The 24,957-nt window shown below is 38.5% G+C and overlaps 1 protein-coding gene across 1 annotated transcript in view; it reads right to left on the bottom strand.

Moving 5' to 3' along the window:
- The window catches only part of LOC133569071 (putative ferric-chelate reductase 1), a 19,886-nt gene extending 1,405 nt beyond the window's left edge, over positions 1–18,481 (bottom strand). The window contains exons 1-7 of the mRNA XM_061921207.1: positions 18,315–18,481; positions 17,073–17,180; positions 12,661–12,776; positions 12,209–12,295; positions 11,606–11,697; positions 11,459–11,517; positions 214–357 (exon numbers count right to left, since the gene is read on the bottom strand). Of these exons, the coding sequence (XP_061777191.1) occupies positions 214–357; positions 11,459–11,517; positions 11,606–11,697; positions 12,209–12,295; positions 12,661–12,776; positions 17,073–17,180; positions 18,315–18,342 (634 nt within the window). The 5' untranslated portion in view covers positions 18,343–18,481. The remainder of the gene's footprint in view (positions 1–213; positions 358–11,458; positions 11,518–11,605; positions 11,698–12,208; positions 12,296–12,660; positions 12,777–17,072; positions 17,181–18,314) is intronic.
- Between the last annotated feature and the right edge of the window lie 6,476 nt (positions 18,482–24,957).

The raw sequence follows: 24,957 nt of genomic DNA, 5'->3' as shown, positions 1-24,957 counted from the left end.
TGTAGACTATAATAATATGTTTCATATCAATAATCCTACTACAGTCTACAGTAGGAGTATATATATGACACATATTATTATAGTCTATAGTAGGATTATATATATTATAGTCTATAATAATATATATATAATCCTACTTCAGTCTATAATAATAATATATATAATTCTATGATAGTTTGTGGTCACATGATGAAACAGGAAGTAGATATTTACCTGTAGGGTGCAGTCTGCATGAGGTGTTGACCTGCAGCAAGGTGTGGAAGACCGCCTCCCAGCCCAGCAGCCCGCCCATCACCTTCATCAGCCATTGGCTGGCAGAGCTGTCAATCAACTTCAGGCCAGTGAAGATGGCTGCAACTGTGTAATCATGTCATCATGTAACTATGTAGTACTGTAACTATGTAGTACTGTAACTATGTAGTACTGTAACTATGTCATCATGTAACTATGTCATCATTTAACTATGTAGTACTGTAACTATGTCATCATGTAACTATGTAGTACTGTAACTATGTCATCATGTAACTATTTAGTACTGTAACTATGTCATCATGTAACTATGTAGTACTGTAACTATGTCATCATGTAACTATGTAGTACTGTAACTATGTCATCATGTAACTATGTCATCATGTAACTATGTAGTACTGTAACTATGTCATCATGTAACAATGTAGTACTGTAACTATGTCATCATGTAACTATGTAGTACTGTAACTATGTCATCATGTAACAATGTAGTACTGTAACTATGTAGTACTGTAACTATGTCATCATGTAACTATGTCATCATGTAACTATGTAGTACTGTAACTATGTCATCATGTAACTATGTAGTACTGTAACTATGTCATCATGTAACAATGTAGTACTGTAACTATGTAGTACTGTAACTATGTAGTACTGTAACTATGTAGTACTGTAACTATGTCATCATGTAACTATGTAGTACTGTAACTATGTCATCATGTAACTATGTAGTACTGTAACTATGTCATCATGTAACAATGTAGTACTGTAACTATGTCATCATGTAACTATGTAGTACTGTAACTATGTCATCATGTAACTATGTAGTACTGTAACTATGTCATCATGTAACTATGTAGTACTGTAACTATGTCATCATGTAACAATGTAGTACTGTAACTATGTCATCATGTAACAATGTAGTACTGTAACTATGTCATCATGTAACAATGTAGTACTGTAACTATGTCATCATGTAACTATGTAGTACTGTAACTATGTCATCATGTAACTATGTAGTACTGTAACTATGTAGTACTGTAACTATGTCATCATGTAACTATGTAGTACTGTAACTATGTCATCATGTAACTATGTAGTACTGTAACTATGTCATCATGTAACAATGTAGTACTGTAACTATGTCATCATGTAACTATGTAGTACTGTAACTATGTCATCATGTAACTATGTAGTACTGTAACTATGTCATCATGTAACTATGTAGTACTGTAACTATGTCATCATGTAACAATGTAGTACTGTAACTATGTCATCATGTAACTATGTAGTACTGTAACTATGTCATCATGTAACTATGTAGTACTGTAACTATGTCATCATGTAACTATGTAGTGCTGTAACTATGTCATCATGTAACTATGTAGTACTGTAACTATGTCATCATGTAACTATGTAGTACTGTAACTATGTCATCATGTAACTATGTGGTACTGTAACTATGTCATCATGTAACTATGTAGTAATGTAACTATGTCATCATGTAACTATGTAGTACTGTAACTATGTCATCATGTAACTATGTAGTACTGTAACTATGTCATCATGTAACTATGTAGTACTGTAACTATGTCATCATGTAACTATGTAGTACTGTAACTATGTCATCATGTAACAATGTAGTACTGTAACTATGTCATCATGTAACTATGTAGTACTGTAACTATGTCATCATGTAACTATGTAGTACTGTAACTATGTCATCATGTAACTATGTAATACTGTAACTATGTCATCATGTAACAATGTAGTACTGTAACTATGTAGTACTGTAACTATGTCATCATGTAACTATGTAGTACTGTAACTATGTCATCATGTAACTATGTAGTACTGTAACTATGTCATCATGTAACAATGTAGTACTGTAACTATGTCATCATGTGACTATGTAGTACTGTAACTATGTCATCATGTAACAATGTAGTACTGTAACTATGTCATCATGTAACTATGTAGTACTGTAACTATGTCATCATGTAACTATGTAGTACTGTAACTATGTCATCATGTAACTATGTAGTACTGTAACTATGTCATCATGTAACTATGTGGTACTGTAACTATGTCATCATGTAACTATGTAGTAATGTAACTATGTCATCATGTAACTATGTAGTACTGTAACTATGTAGTACTGTAACTATGTCATCATGTAACTATGTAGTACTGTAACTATGTCATCATGTAACTATGTAATACTGTAACTATGTCATCATGTAACAATGTAGTACTGTAACTATGTCATCATGTAACTATGTCATCATGTAACTATGTAGTACTGTAACTATGTCATCATGTAACTATGTCATCATGTAACTATGTAGTACTGTAACTATGTCATCATGTAACTATGTAGTACTGTAACTATGTCATCATGTAACTATGTAATACTGTAACTATGTCATCATGTAACAATGTAGTACTGTAACTATGTAGTACTGTAACTATGTCATCATGTAACTATGTAGTACTGTAACTATGTCATCATGTAACTATGTAGTACTGTAACTATGTCATCATGTAACAATGTAGTACTGTAACTATGTCATCATGTAACTATGTAGTACTGTAACTATGTCATCATGTAACTATGTAGTACTGTAACTATGTCATCATGTAACTATGTAGTACTGTAACTATGTCATCATGTAACTATGTAGTACTGTAACTATGTCATCATGTAACTATGTAGTACTGTAACTATGTCATCATGTAACTATGTGGTACTGTAACTATGTCATCATGTAACTATGTAGTAATGTAACTATGTCATCATGTAACTATGTAGTACTGTAACTATGTCATCATGTAACTATGTAGTACTGTAACTATGTCATCATGTAACTATGTAGTACTGTAACTATGTCATCATGTAACTATGTAGTACTGTAACTATGTCATCATGTAACTATGTAGTACTGTAACTATGTCATCATGTAACAATGTAGTACTGTAACTATGTCATCATGTAACTATGTAGTACTGTAACTATGTCATCATGTAACTATGTAGTACTGTAACTATGTAGTACTGTAACTATGTAGTACTGTAACTATGTCATCATGTAACTATGTAGTACTGTAACTATGTCATCATGTAACTATGTGGTACTGTAACTATGTCATCATGTAACTATGTAGTACTGTAACTATGTCATCATGTAACAATGTAGTACTGTAACTATGTCATCATGTAACTATGTAGTACTGTAACTATGTCATCATGTAACTATGTAGTACTGTAACTATGTCATCATGTAACTATGTAGTACTGTAACTATGTCATCATGTAACTATGTAGTACTGTAACTATGTCATCATGTGACAATGTAGTACTGTAACTATGTAGTACTGTAACTATGTAGTACTGTAACTATGTCATCATGTAACTATGTAGTACTGTAACTATGTCATCATGTAACTATGTAGTACTGTAACTATGTCATCATGTAACTATGTAGTACTGTAACTATGTCATCATGTAACAATGTAGTACTGTAACTATGTCATCATGTAACTATGTAGTACTGTAACTATGTCATCATGTAACAATGTAGTACTGTAACTATGTAGTACTGTAACTATGTAGTACTGTAACTATGTCATCATGTAACTATGTAGTACTGTAACTATGTCATCATGTAACTATGTGGTACTGTAACTATGTCATCATGTAACTATGTAGTACTGTAACTATGTCATCATGTAACAATGTAGTACTGTAACTATGTCATCATGTAACTATGTAGTACTGTAACTATGTCATCATGTAACTATGTAGTACTGTAACTATGTCATCATGTAACTATGTAGTACTGTAACTATGTCATCATGTAACTATGTAGTACTGTAACTATGTCATCATGTAACAATGTAGTACTGTAACTATGTAGTACTGTAACTATGTAGTACTGTAACTATGTCATCATGTAACTATGTAGTACTGTAACTATGTCATCATGTAACTATGTAGTACTGTAACTATGTCATCATGTAACTATGTAGTACTGTAACTATGTCATCGTGTAACAATGTAGTACTGTAACTATGTCATCATGTAACTATGTAGTACTGTAACTATGTCATCATGTAACTATGTAGTACTGTAACTATGTCATCATGTAACTATGTAGTACTGTAACTATGTCATCATGTAACTATGTAGTACTGTAACTATGTCATCATGTAACTATGTAGTAGTGTAACTATGTCATCATGTAACTATGTAGTACTGTAACTATGTCATCATGTAACTATGTAGTAGTGTAACTATGTCATCATGTAACTATGTAGTACTGTAACTATGTCATCATGTAACTATGTAGTACTGTAACTATGTCATCATGTAACTATGTAGTACTGTAACTATGTAGTAATGTAACAGTGTGACCATGAATGGATGTGGACTGGGATGATGTGTAATTATTTCATGAAAACAGGAATATTATTTCTATCAGGTCAACATGAATAATAATGATAACAACAATAATAATAATAATAATAACAAAACAGACTGCATATAGACAACATTCAGAAAGATGAAAAATGCCAACAAAACATCATCACTAACAATAAAATGATGAAATATAAATGTTGATCATCAATGACTTTGAAACAAAGATTAATTTGAATAATAATAAAATAATAATAGTTTTGTTCAAGTGACATATCTTGTTGACATAATTGAACATTCATTATTGATATTTAAAGAAAAACTTGGCTGAAACATGATTTTCTTACAACTTTGTATCATTGCCTAAAAGTGATGAATTATGGAACATATCAATGAGTCATGAAATATTACATTACACCAATAATACGAATAACAATAACTGTGTGGAATATGGATGTCCATGTGGGAATAATAAGACTAATAAGATGTCCATGTGGGAATAATAACACTAATAACATGTCCATGTGGGAATAATAAGACTAATAACATGTCCATGTGGGAATAATAAGACTAATAACATGTCCATGTGGGAATAATAAGATGTCCATGTGGGAATAATAAGACTAATAACATGTCCATGTGGGAATAATAAGACTAATAACATGTCCATGTGGGAATAATAAGACTAATTAGATGTCCATGTGGGAATAATAAGACTAATAACATGTCCATGTGGGAAGAATAAGACGAATAACATGTCCATGTGGGAATAATAAGACTAATAAGATGTCCATGTGGGAATAATAAGACTAATAACATGTCCATGTGGTAATAATAAGACTAATAAGATGTCCATGTGGGAATAATAAGACTAATAACATGTCCATGTGGGAAGAATAAGACGAATAACATGTCCATGTGGGAATAATAAGACTAATAAGATGTCCATGTGGGAATAATAAGACTAATAACATGTCCATGTGGTAATAATAAGACTAATAAGATGTCCATGTGGTAATAATAAGACTAATAAGATGTCCATGTGGGAATAATAAGACGAATAACATGTCCATGTGGGAATAATAAGACTAATAACATGTCCATGTGGGAATAATAAGACTAATAAGATGTCCATGTGGGAATAATAAGACTAATAACATGTCCATGTGGGAATAATAAGACTAATAACATGTCCATGTGGGAATAATAAGACTAATAACATGTCCATGTGGGAATAATAAGACTAATAAGATGTCCATGTGGGAATAATAAGACTAATAAGATGTCCATGTGGGAATAATAAGACTAATAACATGTCCATGTGGGAATAATAAGACTAATAAGATGTCCATGTGGGAATAATAAGACTAATAAGATGTCCATGTGGGAATAATAAGACTAATAACATGTCCATGTGGGAATAATAAGACTAATAACATGTCCATGTGGGAATAATAAGACTAATAAGATGTCCATGTGGGAATAATAAGACTAATAACATGTCCATGTGGGAATAATAAGACTAATAACATGTCCATGTGGGAATAATAAGACTAATAACATGTCCATGTGGGAATAATAAGACTAATAACATGTCCATGTGGGAATAATAAGACTAATAAGATGTCCATGTGGGAATAATAAGACTAATAACATGTCCATGTGGGAATAATAAGACTAATAACATGTCCATGTGGGAATAATAAGATGTCCATGTGGGAATAATAAGACTAATAACATGTCCATGTGGGAATAATAAGACTAATAACATGTCCATGTGGGAATAATAAGACTAATTAGATGTCCATGTGGGAATAATAAGACTAATAACATGTCCATGTGGGAAGAATAAGACGAATAACATGTCCATGTGGGAATAATAAGACTAATAAGATGTCCATGTGGGAATAATAAGACTAATAACATGTCCATGTGGTAATAATAAGACTAATAACATGTCCATGTGGTAATAATAAGACTAATAAGATGTCCATGTGGGAATAATAAGACTAATAAGATGTCCATGTGGGAATAATAAGACGAATAACATGTCCATGTGGGAATAATAAGACTAATAACATGTCCATGTGGGAATAATAAGACTAATAAGATGTCCATGTGGGAATAATAAGACTAATAACATGTCCATGTGGGAATAATAAGACTAATAACATGTCCATGTGGGAATAATAAGACTAATAAGATGTCCATGTGGGAATAATAAGACTAATAACATGTCCATGTGGGAATAATAAGACTAATAAGATGTCCATGTGGGAATAATAAGACTAATAACATGTCCATGTGGGAATAATAAGACTAATAACATGTCCATGTGGGAATAATAAGACTACTAAGATGTCCATGTGGGAATAATAAGACTAATAACATGTCCATGTGGGAATAATAAGACTAATAAGATGTCCATGTGGGAATAATAAGACTAATAACATGTCCATGTGGGAATAATAAGACTAATAACATGTCCATGTGGGAATAATAAGACTAATAACATGTCCATGTGGGAATAATAAGACTAATAAGATGTCCATGTGGGAATAATAAGACTAATAAGATGTCCATGTGGGAATAATAAGACTAATAACATGTCCATGTGGGAATAATAAGACTAATAAGATGTCCATGTGGGAATAATAAGACTAATAAGATGTCCATGTGGGAATAATAAGACTAATAACATGTCCATGTGGGAATAATAAGACTAATAACATGTCCATGTGGGAATAATAAGACTAATAACATGTCCATGTGGGAATAATAAGACTAATAAGATGTCCATGTGGGAATAATAAGACTAATAACATGTCCATGTGGGAATAATAAGACTAATAACATGTCCATGTGGGAATAATAAGATGTCCATGTGGGAATAATAAGACTAATAACATGTCCATGTGGGAATAATAAGACTAATAACATGTCCATGTGGGAATAATAAGACTAATTAGATGTCCATGTGGGAATAATAAGACTAATAACATGTCCATGTGGGAAGAATAAGACGAATAACATGTCCATGTGGGAATAATAAGACTAATAAGATGTCCATGTGGGAATAATAAGACTAATAACATGTCCATGTGGTAATAATAAGACTAATAACATGTCCATGTGGTAATAATAAGACTAATAAGATGTCCATGTGGGAATAATAAGACTAATAAGATGTCCATGTGGGAATAATAAGACGAATAACATGTCCATGTGGGAATAATAAGACTAATAACATGTCCATGTGGGAATAAGACTAATAAGATGTCCATGTGGGAATAATAAGACTAATAACATGTCCATGTGGGAATAATAAGACTAATAACATGTCCATGTGGGAATAATAAGACTAATAAGATGTCCATGTGGGAATAATAAGACTAATAACATGTCCATGTGGGAATAATAAGACTAATAAGATGTCCATGTGGGAATAATAAGACTAATAACATGTCCATGTGGGAATAATAAGACTAATAACATGTCCATGTGGGAATAATAAGACTAATAAGATGTCCATGTGGGAATAATAAGACTAATAACATGTCCATGTGGGAATAATAAGACTAATAACATGTCCATGTGGGAATAATAAGACTAATAACATGTCCATGTGGGAATAATAAGACTAATAAGATGTCCATGTGGGAATAATAAGACTAATAACATGTCCATGTGGGAATAATAAGACTAATAACATGTCCATGTGGGAATAATAAGACTAATAAGATGTCCATGTGGGAATAATAACACTAATAACATGTCCATGTGGGAATAATAAGACTAATAACAATAATTGTGAGGAATATGGATGTCCATGTCGGAATAATAAGACTAATAACATGTCCATGTGGGAATAATAAGACGAATAACATGTCCATGTGGGAATAATAAGACTAATAACATGTCCATGTGGGAATAATAAGACTAATAAGATGTCCATGTGGGAATAATAAGACTAATAAGATGTCCATGTGGGAATAATAAGACTAATAAGATGTCCATGTGGGAATAATAAGACTAATAAGATGTCCATGTGGGAATAATAAGACTAATAAGATGTCCATGTGGGAATAATAAGACTAATAAGATGTCCATGTGGGAATAATAAGACTAATAAGATGTCCATGTGGGAATAATAAGACTAATAAGATGTCCATGTGGGAATAATAAGACTAATAAGATGTCCATGTGGGAATAATAAGACTAATAAGATGTCCATGTGGGAATAATAAGACTAATAAGATGTCCATGTGGGAATAATAAGACTAATAAGATGTCCATGTGGGAATAATAAGACTAATAACATGTCCATGTGGGAATAATAAGACTAATAAGATGTCCATGTGGGAATAATAAGACTAATAAGATGTCCATGTGGGAATAATAAGACTAATAAGATGTCCATGTGGGAATAATAAGACTAATAACATGTCCATGTGGGAATAATAAGACTAATAAGATGTCCATGTGGGAATAATAAGACTAATAACATGTCCATGTGGGAATAATAAGACTAATAACATGTCCATGTGGGAATAATAAGACTAATAACATGTCCATGTGGGAATAATAAGACTAATAAGATGTCCATGTGGGAATAATAAGACTAATAACATGTCCATGTGGGAATAATAAGACTAATAACATGTCCATGTGGGAATAATAAGAGTAATAAGATGTCCATGTGGGAATAATAAGACTAATAACATGTCCATGTGGGAATAATAAGACTAATAATAAGACTAATAAGATGTCCATGTGGGAATAATAAGACTAATAAGATGTCCATGTGGGAATAATAAGACTAATAAGATGTCCATGTGGGAATAATAAGACTAATAAGATGTCCATGTGGGAATAATAAGACTAATAAGATGTCCATGTGGGAATAATAAGACTAATAACATGTCCATGTGGGAATAATAAGACTAATAACATGTCCATGTGGGAATAATAAGACTAATAACATGTCCATGTGGGAATAATAAGACTAATAACATGTCCATGTGGGAATAATAAGACTAATAACATGTCCATGTGAGAATAATAAGACTAATAAGATGTCCATGTGGGAATAATAAGACTAATAACATGTCCATGTGAGAATAATAAGACTAATAAGATGTCCATGTGGGAATAATAAGACTAATAAGATGTCCATGTGGGAATAATAAGACTAATAAGATGTCCATGTGGGAATAATAAGACTAATAAGATGTCCATGTGGGAATAATAAGACTAATAAGATGTCCATGTGGGAATAATAAGACTAATAAGATGTCCATGTGGGAATAATAAGACTAATAAGATGTCCATGTGGGAATAATAAGACTAATAACATGTCCATGTGGGAATAATAAGACTAATAAGATGTCCATGTGGGAATAATAAGACTAATAAGATGTCCATGTGGGAATAATAAGACTAATAAGATGTCCATGTGGGAATAATAAGACTAATAAGATGTCCATGTGGGAATAATAAGACTAATAAGATGTCCATGTGGGAATAATAAGACTAATAAGATGTCCATGTGGGAATAATAAGACTAATAAGATGTCCATGTGGGAATAATAAGACTAATAAGATGTCCATGTGGGAATAATAAGACTAATAAGATGTCCATGTGGGAATAATAAGACTAATAAGATGTCCATGTGGGAATAATAAGACTAATAACATGTCCATGTGGGAATAATAAGACTAATAACATGTCCATGTGGGAATAATAAGACTAATAACATGTCCATGTGAGAATAATAAGACTAATAAGATGTCCATGTGGGAATAATAAGACTAATAACATGTCCATGTGGGAATAATAAGACTAATAAGATGTCCATGTGGGAATAATAAGACTAATAACATGTCCATGTGGGAATAATAAGACTAATAACATGTCCATGTGGGAATAATAAGACTAATAACATGTCCATGTGGGAATAATAAGACTAATAGGATGTCCATGTGGGAATAATAAGAGTAATAAGATGTCCATGTGGGAATAATAAGACTAATAACATGTCCATGTGGGAATAATAAGACTAATAACATGTCCATGTGGGAATAATAAGAGTAATAAGATGTCCATGTGGGAATAATAAGACTAATAACATGTCCATGTGGGAATAATAAGACTAATAATAAGACTAATAAGATGTCCATGTGGGAATAATAAGACTAATAAGATGTCCATGTGGGAATAATAAGACTAATAAGATGTCCATGTGGGAATAATAAGACTAATAACATGTCCATGTGGGAATAATAAGAGTAATAAGATGTCCATGTGGGAATAATAAGACTAATAACATGTCCATGTGGGAATAATAAGACTAATAACATGTCCATGTGGGAATAATAAGACTAATAACATGTCCATGTGGGAATAATAAGACTAATAACATGTCCATGTGGGAATAATAAGACTAATAACATGTCCATGTGGGAATAATAAGAGTAATAAGATGTCCATGTGGGAATAATAAGACTAATAACATGTCCATGTGGGAATAATAAGACTAATAATAAGACTAATAAGATGTCCATGTGGGAATAATAAGACTAATAAGATGTCCATGTGGGAATAATAAGACTAATAAGATGTCCATGTGGGAATAATAAGACTAATAACATGTCCATGTGGGAATAATAAGACTAATAAGATGTCCATGTGTGAATAATAAGACTAATAAGATGTCCATGTGGGAATAATAAGACTAATAAGATGTCCATGTGGGAATAATAAGACTAATAACATGTCCATGTGTGAAGTTACCTGCCAGAAGTTTGATGAGTGCTGCCAAGAAGGCGTGGAAGAAGTTGAACACAACCCTCCTGTCACTCAAACAAAATGCTGATTATTATGAAATATGACATCATTTTTCTACTTCCTGTTGACAGCAGAGAGAGGAAGTGAGCTCACAGAGGATGTTGGACTTGGCAGCGCAGCAGAGCAGGTAAGACCTGAACTACACACAACGTGGTCACAATGCAGCCCAGAACTGGATGGACCCCCTGGACACATGCAACATAAGTCTTATAGACCATCAGAACCAATCATAAGTCTTATAGACCATCAGAACCAATCATAAGTCTTATAGACCATCAGAACCAATCATAAGTCTCATAGAACATCAGAACCAATCATAAGTCTTATAGACCATCAGAACCAATCATAAGTCTTATAGACCATCAGAACCAATCATAAGTCTCATAGAACATCAGAACCAATCATAAGTCTTATAGACCATCAGAACCAATCATAAGTCTCATAGAACATCAGAACCAATCATAAGTCTTATAGACCATCAGAACCAATCATAAGTCTTATAGACCATCAGAACCAATCATAAGTCTCATAGACCATCAGAACCAATCATAAGTCTCATAGAACATCAGAACCAATCATAAGTCTTATAGACCATCAGAACCAATCATAAATCTCATAGAAGTGTGACTCATCAAAGTCTCACATGTCATTTAGTCTTCATGAAATGTTGAAGGTGATAAAATATGATCAACTGACCCCAGACCAGTTCTTGGCGTATGAGAATGAGAGAATGAAGGCAGTTGTAGTCGCTGCAAGTGTCACACTCATCAGGCTGACATGCACCTGCAACCATCACACACACACACACGCACGCACGCACGCACGCACGCACGCACGCACGCACGCACGCACGCACGCACGCACGCACGCACGCACGCACGCACGCACGCACACACACACACACACACACACACACACACACACACACACACACACACACACACACACACACACAATCATTATCATGCACTACATTATTATCATACATGATATGATCGTCAAACATTAAATCATACTTTATATAATCAGATCAAATGATACACTTGTAGTAGTTTACTTGTACTACAATGTGTGTGTAGTAGTGTGTAGTAATGTGTTGTAGTTGTAGTCCCATAGTGATGAGAAATAAAAGTATTTGAGGTACTGACCACAAACCAAACATCTTTGCCAAACACCTTGTGACCTCTGCTGACTCCTTTCAGGTACCTGGCCACCAGCATGCCTTGGGAGCCTGTGATCATCCAGCCAATCAGCAGCAGTGCTCCTGAAACATCTCATCTCATGTCATGTCATGACCTTGAAACATGCAGCTCACACACACCTGACTACTACACCTCATGACCTTGAAAGATGGAGCTCACACACACCTGACTATTACACCTCATGACCTTGAAACATGCAGCTCACACACACCTGACTACTACACCTCATGACCTTGAAAGATGCAGCTCACACACACCTGACTACTACACCTCATGACCTTGAAAGATGGAGCTCACACACACCTGACTACTACACCTCATGACCTTGAAACATGCAGCTCACACAAACCTGACTACTACACCTCATGACCTTGAAAGATGCAGCTCACACACACCTGACTACTACACCTCATGACCTTGAAACATGCAGCTCACACACACCTGACTACTACACCTCATGACCTTGAAACATGCAGCTCACACACACCTGACTAATACACCTCATGACCTTGAAAGATGCAGCTCACACACACCTGACTACTACACCTCATGACCTTGAAAGATGCAGCTCACACACACCTGACTACTACACCTCATGACCTTGAAAGATGCAGCTCACACACACCTGACTACTACACCTCATGACCTTGAAAGATGCAGCTCACACACACCTGACTACTACACCTCATGACCTTGAAACATGCAGCTCACACACACCTGACTACTACACCTCATGACCTTGAAAGATGCAGCTCACACACACCTGACTACTACACCTCATGACCTTGAAACATGCAGCTCACACACACCTGACTACTACACCTCATGACCTTGAAAGATGCAGCTCACACACACCTGACTACTACACCTCATGACCTTGAAACATGCAGCTCACACACACCTGACTACTACACCTCATGACCTTGAAAGATGCAGCTCACACACACCTGACTACTACACGTCATGACCTTGAAAGATGCAGCTCACACACACCTGACTACTACACCTCATGACCTTGAAAGATGCAGCTCACACACACCTGACTACTACACGTCATGACCTTGAAAGATGCAGCTCACACACACCTGACTACTACACCTCATGACCTTGAAAGATGCAGCTCACACACACCTGACTACTACACCTCATGACCTTCAAACATGCAGCTCACACACACCTGACTACTACATGTCATGACCTTGAAAGATGCAGCTCACACACACCTGACTACTACACCTCATGACCTTGAAACATGCAGCTCACACACACCTGACTACTACATGTCATGACCTTGAAAGATGCAGCTCACACACACCTGACTACTACACCTCATGACCTTGAAAGATGCAGCTTACACACACCTGACTACTACACCTCATGACCTTGAAACATGCAGCTCACACACACCTGACTACTACACCTCATGACCTTGAAAGATGCAGCTCACACACACCTGACTACTACACCTCATGACCTTGAAAGATGCAGCTCACACACACCTGACTACTACACCTCATGACCTTGAAACATGCAGCTCACACACACCTGACTACTACACCTCATGACCTTGAAAGATGCAGCTCACACACACCTGACTACTACACCTCATGACCTTGAAACATGCAGCTCACACACACCTGACTACTACACCTCATGACCTTGAAACATGCAGCTCACACACACCTGACTACTACACCTCATGACCTTGAAAGATGCAGCTCACACACACCTGACTACTACACCTCATGACCTTGAAAGATGCAGCTTACACACACCTGACTACTACACCTCATGACCTTGAAACATGCAGCTCACACACACCTGACTACTACATGTCATGACCTTGAAACATGCAGCTCACACACACCTGACTACTACATGTCATGACCTTGAAAGATGCAGCTCACACACACCTGACTACTACACCTCATGACCTTGAAAGATGCAGCTCACACACACCTGACTACTACACCTCATGACCTTGAAACATGCAGCTCACACACACCTGACTACTACACCTCATGACCTTGAAAGATGCAGCTCACACACACCTGACTACTACACCTCATGACCTTGAAAGATGCAGCTCACACACACCTGACTACTACACCTCATGACCTTGAAACATGCAGCTCACACACACCTGACTACTACACCTCATGACCTTGAAAGATGCAGCTCACACACACCTGACTACTACACCTCATGACCTTGAAACATGCAGCTCACACACACCTGACTACTACACCTCATGACCTTGAAACATGCAGCTCACACACACCTGACTACTACACCTCATGACCTTGAAAGATGCAGCTCACACACACCTGACTACTACACCTCATGACCTTGAAAGATGCAGCTTACACACACCTGACTACTACACCTCATGACCTTGAAACATGCAGCTCACACACACCTGACTACTACATGTCATGACCTTGAAACATGCAGCTCACACACACCTGACTACTACATGTCATGACCTTGAAAGATGCAGCTCACACACACCTGACTACTACACCTCATGACCTTGAAAGATGCAGCTCACACACACCTGACTACTACACCTCATGACCTTGAAAGATGCAGCTCACACACACCTGACTACTACACCTCATGACCTTGAAAGATGCAGCTCACACACACCTGACTACTACACCTCATGACCTTGAAAGATGCAGCTCACACACACCTGACTACTACACCTCATGACCTTGAAACATGCAGCTCACACACACCTGACTACTACACCTCATGACCTTGAAAGATGCAGCTCACACACACCTGACTACTACACCTCATGACCTTGAAACATGCAGCTCACACACACCTGACTACTACACCTCATGACCTTGAAACATGCAGCTCACACACACCTGACTACTACACCTCATGACCTTGAAAGATGCAGCTCACACACACCTGACTACTACACCTCATGACCTTGAAAGATGCAGCTTACACACACCTGACTACTACACCTCATGACCTTGAAACATGCAGCTCACACACACCTGACTACTACATGTCATGACCTTGAAACATGCAGCTCACACACACCTGACTACTACATGTCATGACCTTGAAAGATGCAGCTCACACACACCTGACTACTACACCTCATGACCTTGAAAGATGCAGCTCACACACACCTGACTACTACACCTCATGACCTTGAAACATGCAGCTCACACACACCTGACTACTACACCTCATGACCTTGAAAGATGCAGCTCACACACACATGACTACTACACCTCATGACCTTGAAAGATGCAGCTCACACACACCTGACTACTACACCTCATGACCTTGAAACATGCAGCTCACACACACCTGACTACTACACGTCATGACCTTGAAAGATGCAGCTCACACACACCTGACTACTACATGTCATGACCTTGAAAGATGCAGCTCACACACACCTGACTACTACATGTCATGACCTTGAAACATGCAGCTCACACACACCTGACTACTACACCTCATGACCTTGAAAGATGCAGCTCACACACACCTGACTACTACACCTCATGACCTTGAAAGATGCAGCTCACACACACCAATAACCATCTATCACAAAACACAAAACAAAATGTCCGCCACCAGACCACCTCCAACAAAACAAACTAGCAGGTGTAGCAGGTCTCACCTAGCAGGTAAAGACTAGACCAGGTAGCAGGTTTCACCTAGCAAGCAAAGACTAGACCAGGTAGCAGGTCTCACCTAGCAGGTAATGACTAGACCAGGTAGCAGGTCTCACCTAGCAAGCAAAGACTAGACCAGGTAGCAGGTCTCACCTAGCAGGTAAAGACTAGACCAGGTAACAGGTGTAGCAGGTCTCACCTAGCAGGTAAAGACTAGACCAGGTAACAGGTGTAGCAGGTCTCACCTAGCAGGTAAAGACTAGACCAGGTAACAGGTGTAGCAGGTCTCACCTAGCAGGTAAAGACTAGACCAGGTAACAGGTGTAGCAGGTCTCACCTAGCAGGTAAAGACTAGACCAGGTAACAGGTGTAGCAGGTCTCACCTAGCAGGTAAAGACTAGACCAGGTAACAGGTGTAGCAGGTCTCACCTAGCAGGTAAAGACTAGACCAGGTAACAGGTGTAGCAGGTCTCACTTAGCAGGTAAAGACTAGACCAGGTAACAGGTGTAGCAGGTCTCACCTAGCAGGTAAAGACTAGACCAGGTAACAGGTGTAGCAGGTCTCACCTAGCAGGTAAAGACTAGACCAGGTAACAGGTGTAGCAGGTCTCACCTAGCAGGTAAAGACTAGACCAGGTAACAGGTGTAGCAGGTCTCACCTAGCAGGTAAAGACTAGACCAGGTAACAGGTGTAGCAGGTCTCACCGTGTGCTTTGATGACAGGAGAGATTGCAGAAGTTGAGACGAGCTGAGGAGTAAAAATGTCCACCTTGTGGGAGCTGATGAAAGTTTTTGTGTGAACCTGCATGAGTCCTGCAGGATGGAACAACAACAACAACAACAACATACTTCACTTAGCATCTGCAATATCAACACAACTACATCTACAAGTAAACAAACAAGTGCACGTACAAATAAACAAACAAGTACACGTACAAGTAAACAAACAACTACACGTACAAGTAAACAAACAAGTACACGTACAAGTAAACAAACAAGTACACGTACAAGTAAACAAACAAGTACACATACAAGTAAACAAACAAGTACACGTACAAGTAAACAAACAAGTACACGTACAAGTAAACAAACAAGTACATGTACAAGTAAACAAACAAGTACATGTACAAGTAAACAAACAAGTACACGTACAAGTAAACAAACAAGTACACGTACAAGTAAACAAACAAGTACATGTACAAGTAAACAAACAAGTACAGTTACAAGAAAAGCGTAGAAGTAAACAAACAAGTACACGTACAAGTAAACAAACAAGTACACGTACTAGTAAACAAACAAGTACATGTACAAGTAAACAAATAAGTACACGTACAAGTAAACAAACAAGTACACGTACAAGTAAACAAACAACTACACGTACAAGGAAAACGTACAAGTAAACAAACAAGTACAAGTAAACAAACAAGTACAGTTACAAGAAAAGCGTAGAAGTAAACAAACAAGTACACGTACAAGTAAACAAACAAGTACACGTACTAGTAAACAAACAAGTACATGTACAAGTAAACGATTAAGTACACGTACAGATAAACAAACAAGTACACGTAGAAGTAAACAAACAAGTACACCTACAGGTAAACAAACAAGTACACGTAGAAGTAAAGAAACAAGTACACGTACAGGTAAACAAACAAGTACACGTTCAAGTAAACAAACAAGTACATGTACAAGTAAACAAACAAGTACATGTACAAGTAAACAAACAAGTACATGTACAAGTAAACAAACAAGTACATGTACAAGTAAACAAACAAGTACATGTACAAGTAAACAAACAAGTACATGTACAAGTAAACAAACAAGTACATGTACAAGTAAACAAACAAGTACATGTACAAGTAAACAAACAAGTACATGTACAAGTCATAGTTACTGTTGTTGACAGGTCAAAGTCACTGTTGACATAGTTACTGTTGTCATAGTTACCATTGTTGACAGGTCCAAATGCCAACATGAGATAGAAGCTAGGGGTGGAGCCAGCATGGATGGTGTTAGGGGTGGAGTCAGCATGGATGGAGTTAGGGGTGGAGCCAGCATGGATGGAGTTAGGGTGGAGCCAGCATGGATGGAGTTAGGGGTGGAGCCAGCATGGATGGAGTTAGGGGTGGAGCCAGCATGGATGGTGTTAGGGGTGGAGCCAGCATGGATGGAGTTAGGGGTGAGCCAGCATGGATGGTGTTAGGGGTGGAGCCAGCATGGATGGAGTTAGGGGTGGAGCAGCATGGATGGAGTTGGAGGAAGTAAAAGAACATGTGATGGATCCACGGTGCAACAGCAATCTCTGCTGGGAAACATTCCCTGAAGGAAACAACATCTTTTTACTTTTATGTCAACATTCTTTCTTTCTTTTTCTCCTACTATTTCTTTTCTTTTCTTACTCTCTTTATACTTGAATTGTTGTCTCCATACTTTATTTACTTTCTTTTTTATTCATTCTTTCTTTTCAATATAAATTCATTACCTTTCCATTTATTCACTTTTCTTTCTTTTTTCTTAATTTCATTTTCATCTATCTTTTTTCCTTTGTTTTATTGTTGGCTAATTCTTTCATTTCTTTCTTTCTTTCCCTTTTTGTGAGCCTGAAGGTTCCCTGGCTGCCTGCTGACATGCAGAATGAAATGAAAGTGTGGTGTCTTTCCTGAAAAGTGTCATGATGTCAGGACGGGACTAGAAAGGAGGTTCTTACCAAAGGAACAAGTTGAGGAAGTTGTCGTCCGCTAGAAAAGTAACGTTGTAAAGTCAGCCGGCCATCGCTGGCGGTGCCACACACGTAAATGTCATCTCTGCCCTGCCAACACACAAACTCTCACCAACATCTGCTTTCTTCACCAAGTGTAAACCTCAATGTGCACAACCTCAACTTAAAGTAGGCCCGACTTACACTTAGGTACAGGCCACTTACACGTAAATTGGGCTCGACTTAGGCCTAAATTGGGCGCAACCTAGTCCTAAATTGGGCGTGACTTAGACCTAAATTGGGTTCAACCTTGACCTAGATTGGGCACAACTTGGACCGACATTGGGTGTAATTTAGGCTTAAATTGGACTTGACTTAGGTTTAAATTGGGCGTGACATAAATCTAAATTGGCTGCAACTAAGACCTAAATTGGGCGTGGTTTTGGTTTGAATTGGGTGTGATTTACACCTAAATTGGGAGCAACCTAGACCTAAATTGGGCTTGACCAAGACCTAAATTGGGCCAGACTTAGACCTAAATTGGGCATGACTTAGGCCTAAATTGGCTGTGATTTAGGCTTAAATTGGGCTTGACTTAGGTTTAAATTGGGCGTGACATAAATCTAAATTGGCTGCAACTAAGACCTAAATTGGGCGTGGTTTTGGTTTGAATTGGGTGTGATTTACACCTAAATTGGGAGCAACCTAGACCTAAATTGGGCTTGACCAAGACCTAAATTGGGCCAGACTTAGACCTAAATTGGGCATGACTTAGGCCTAAATTGGCTGTGATTTAGGCTTAAATTGGGCTTGACTTAGGTTTAAATTGGGCGTGACATAAATCTAAATTGGCTGCAACTAAGACCTAATTTGGGCATGGTTTTGGCTAAAATTGGGTGTGATTTAGACCTAAATTGGGAGCAACCTGGACCTAAATTGGGCTCAACCAAGACCTAATTTAGGCGTGATTAGGCCTAAATTGGGCCCGACTTAGACCTAAATTGGGAGTGACCTAGGCCTATATTGGGTGTGACTTAGGCCTAAATTGGGCCTGACTTATGCCTAAATTGGGTGCAACTTAGTCCTAAATTGGGTGCAACTCAGACCTAAATTGGGCACTTTTGGGCCTGATTTGGGCTGAACTTAGAATGTTATAATAATAATAATCTCTCTGCCCAATATAATAGTAATAATAATAATAATAATAATAATCTGTCTGCCCACCACAACAAGTACTGCATGTACTACAATACACAACCTGGTAATTAACGACCCCCTGACTTCTGACCCCTGACCTTACCATCGTCTGATCGTGTGAGAAGCCAAAGGAGATGTATCCATCTGACCTGCCCGTCATCTCATAGTGGACGGCCCGCTCACTGGGTGACACCTTGATGGCGGACAGGAAGTAGCAGTCGGCGCTGACTTCAGGCTGACAGTTGGTAGGGTGGTGGAAACACACCTTGGTGACGCCACACCCTTCACTGGAGATAACCTGCTGACACACACAAACACAACATTTCATTCCTGGAGAGGTGGGCCTGAAAGATGATCTTGCAAATAAAATAGCAGCTGGCTGTCAGGACTGAGCTGAAAATGTTCAAAATGGAAAGTTTGGAATGGGAGGAAAAATGTGTGCTGAGACTCTGGACAAAAAAAAAACCAGTAATAATAATAACTAGAAGACAATACAGTAATAATAATAATAACTAGAACATGTTGATGGGCCTGCTAGCTGTGCCCCGGCCCTATGGCCGTACTTCTTAGATGGTGCCCAGTGTCGGAATATGTGAGTTTTAGTTGTAACTCTACTACATGAGCTACAGAGCTAGCCTAAAACATTAGCATGCACGCATGACAATGATAACAGTTAGCATGTGTGCTAACATTATTATGATAACAATTTGCATGTGTGCTAACATTATTATTATGATAACAGTTAGCATGTGTGCTAACGTTATTATGATAACAGTTAGCATGTGTGCTAACATTATTATGATAACAGTTAGCATGTGTGCTAACGTTATTATGATAACAGTTAGCATGTGTGCTAACGTTATTATGATAACAGTTAGCATGTGTGCTAACGTTATTATGATAACAGTTAGCATGTGTGCTAACATTATTATGATAATAGTTAGCATGTGTGCTAACATTATTATGATACAATTAGCATGTGTGCTAACATTATTATGATAACAGTTAGCATGTGTGCTAAAGTTATTATGATAACAGTTAGCATGTGTGTTAACATTATTATGATAATGGCGGCGTGGCGCAGTGGGAGAGTGGCCGTGCGCAACCCGAGGGTCCCTGGTTCAAATCCCACCTAGTACCAACCTCGTCACGTCCGTTGTGTCCTGAGCAAGACACTTCACCCTTGCTCCTGATGGGTGCTGGTTGGCGCCTTGCATGGCAGCTCCCTCCATCAGTGTGTGAATGTGTGTGTGAATGTGGAAGTAGTGTCAAAGCGCTTTGAGTACCTTGAAGGTAGAAAAGCGCTATACAAGTACAACCCAATTAACCCATTTTATAACAGTTAGCATGTGTGCTAACATTATTATGATAACAGTTAGCATGTTTCATACAGCAACTTATATGACTTTAAGGTCATACAAGGGTACAGACAAAGAAAGTGTACAATTAGCTTAAAAAGTTAGCACTTTAATGTTAGCATTCCTAACCCTAAACAAAACTTTTTAGAGTGATTATAGACAAGCATAGTCCTAAACCTAACATTTTCAGTAGTAAGTGTTTTTGATTTATTTCTAATTTCTGTGTTTGGTGTTCTCTCTCTGCAGCTTCACTTCTCTTCTCACCCAGTGGGGCGCTCTTTCAGTGGGTGGGACTTCAAATGGGCGCCACTTTAGCCGAAATTGGGCACAATTTAGACCTAAATTAGGCTCAACTTAGACATGAATTGGGTGAGACTAAGACCTAAATTGGGCGCGACTAAGACCTAAATTACGTGCAACTTAGCCCTATTTGGGTGCAACTCAGGTGTAAATTGGGTGTAACTTTGGCCTAAATTAGGTGCAACGTAGGCCTAAATTGGACGTTACTTGGAGTTAAATCAGGCGCAATTTAGACCTAAATTAGGCTCAACTTACAACTAAATTGGGCGCAACTTGGACCTAAATTGGGCGCGACTAAGACCTAAATTAGGTGCAACTTAGGACTAACTTGGGTGCAACTCAGGCCTAAATTGGGTGCAACTCAGGCCTGAATTGGGTGCAACGTAGGCCTAAATTGGACGTGACTTGGAGTTTTAAATCGGGCGCAATTTAGACCTAAATTAGGCTAAACATAGGACTAAATTGGGCGCAACTTGGACCTAAATTGGGCGAGACTAAGACCTAAATTGGGTGCAATTTAGGACTAACTTGGGTGTAAATCAGGCCTGAATTGGGTGCAACTCAGGCCTGAATTGGGTGCAACTCAGGCCTGAATTGGGTGCAACTTTGACCTAAATTGGGTGCAACTTTGGCCTAAAATAGGTGCAACTCAGGCCTAAATTGGACGTGACTTTGAGTTCAATTGGGCGCAACTTAGACCTAAATTAGGCTCAACTTAGGCCTAAGTTGGGTGCAACTCAGGCCTAAATTAGGTGCAACTTAGGCCTAAATTGGGTGCAACTCAGGCCTAAATTGGGTGCAACTCAGGCCTAATTTGGGTGCAACTCAGGCCTAAATTGGGTGCAACTTTGGCCTAAATTGGGTGCAATTTTGGCCTAAATTAGGTGCAATTTAGACCTAAATTGGACGTGACTTTGAATTAAATTGGGTGCAACTTACACCTAAATTAGGCTCAACTTAGACCTAAATTGGGCGCAACTTATACCTAAATTGGGCACGACTAAGACCTAAATTAGGTGCAATTTAGGCATAAACTGGGTGCAACTTTGGCCTAAATTGGGTGCAACTTTGGCCTAAATTGGACGTGACTTGGAGTTAAATTGGGCGCAACTAAGACCTAAAATGACCACAACTAAGACCAAATTGGGCGCACTTAAGACCTAATTTGGGCGGGACTAAAACCAAATAGGGTGTGATTAACACCTAAATTGGGCGCAAGTAAGATTAAAGTGGGCGGGATTTAGGCCTAAATTGGGCGCGACTAAGACGTAAATTGGGCGCAGCTAACACCAAATTGAGGGTAATTTAGGCCTAAATTGGGCGTGACTTAGGCCTTAAGTGGCCGCAATTTAGGCCTAAATTGGGCATGTCTTAGGCCTAAATTGGGCGCGACTTAGACCTAAATTGAACGGGACTTGGGCCTAAAGTGGGCGCGACTCAGGGCTAAAGTGGGTGTGACTTAGGCCTGAATTGGGTCTGATTCTCATCCGAGTCGCTCCAGACTCAGCTAAGGACCAATACATAAATTCAATGTCAAAAACAAGTTTTGGTAAAAAAAGACTCAGACCAAAGATCTGTGAATAGTTCAGCTCTCACTGAGGGTCTGACAAACTTCTGCTGAACATTTGAGGAGACAACAAGAGCGCAGCTGAACTCTCTACAAACTGTAGGCTACATGTTCAGTGGTCAACATGATTGTTGACTTGAGACTACAAAGACTTACACTTTTGAAATGGATTAAACGTAGGCTACATGTTCAGTGGTCAACCTGATCGTAGACTTGAGACTACAAAGACGAAAACCTGGAGATAAATGAAACGTAGGCTACATGTTCAGTGGTCAACCTGATCGTAGACTTGAGACTACAAAGACTAAAACCTGGAGATGGATGAAACGTAGGCTACATGTTCAGTGGTCAACCTGATTGTAGACTTGAGACCACAAAGACTAAAACCTGGAGATAGGTGAAACGTAGGCTACATGTTCAGTGGTCAACCTGATCGTAGACTTGAGACTACAAAGACTTACACTTGGCGCCGCAGACGGCATCGTTGGAGTTCGATGTGTTCCTGCTGCCGTGCTGGACTCTTCACTGAAAGTCAGCACTGGACTTGTGATGTCAACCCAGAAGGTTTGGTAATCCTGGACAAAGGAAGCGCTGCACAAGAACCTAATTAGTGGCCAGGAATAAAGTGCTGACAAAGTACTTAACTTACTGGAACTGAATTTGTTTTTCCTTTCCTGAAGTTTCCCGTGTCCAAATCACCTTGAAGGATGTTTTTGGAGATTTGGAGGTGTGGGATACGGTAGAGTTCTGAAAAGACACCAAAAATTTGAGTGAAACTGCTATAGGCTACTTCTCATTGGAAAGGTGATATCATTTACTTGTATCATCTTTTAATGCTCATGAACTTGTTGTAATATGTTCATGTGCCTTGTTTGACTTCTTTTTTCTGGGCTCTAACTCCTCCCACCCCTGCCACCTCACCCACTCCACATTCTTCTAAAGTTCCTGATCTGTTCCTGTTTTTCCTGCCGACAATGGCTTCCTAAAGCCCATCTATCCTTGGCCTTTGCTCCTCCTTCCAGCTACGGATAGCGTCTGGAATCTGCTTCTTGAGGGGTGGCAGTTGTGTGACCGCGGATGTGACCTCCTCCACCCGCCCTCTTCATCAGCGGGGGCACCGTCAGCTTTACCGGTGAGGCTGTTGCCAACAGCACTTCCACCTGTGATGGCTGCAGCCGACAGCACTTCCACCTGTGATGGCTGCAGCCGACAGCACTTCAACCTGTGATGGCTGCAGCCGACAGCACTTCCACCTGTGATGGCTGCAGCCGACAGCACTTCCACCTGTGATGGCTGCAGCCGACAACACTTCCACCTGTGATGGCTGCAGCCGACAGCACTTCAACCTGTGATGGCTGCAGCCGACAGCACTTCCACCTGTGATGGCTGCAGCCGACAGCACTTCCACCTGTGATGGCTGCAGCCGACAGCACTTCCACCTGTGATGGCTGCAGCCGACAGCACTTCCAC

Source organism: Nerophis ophidion, linkage group LG15 (genome assembly GCF_033978795.1).
Source record: "Nerophis ophidion isolate RoL-2023_Sa linkage group LG15, RoL_Noph_v1.0, whole genome shotgun sequence".
Classification (NCBI taxonomy): Eukaryota; Metazoa; Chordata; class Actinopteri; order Syngnathiformes; family Syngnathidae; genus Nerophis; species Nerophis ophidion.
The sequence above is the reverse complement of the archived record's forward strand: the minus strand, read 5'-3'. Positions and strand labels throughout refer to the sequence as shown.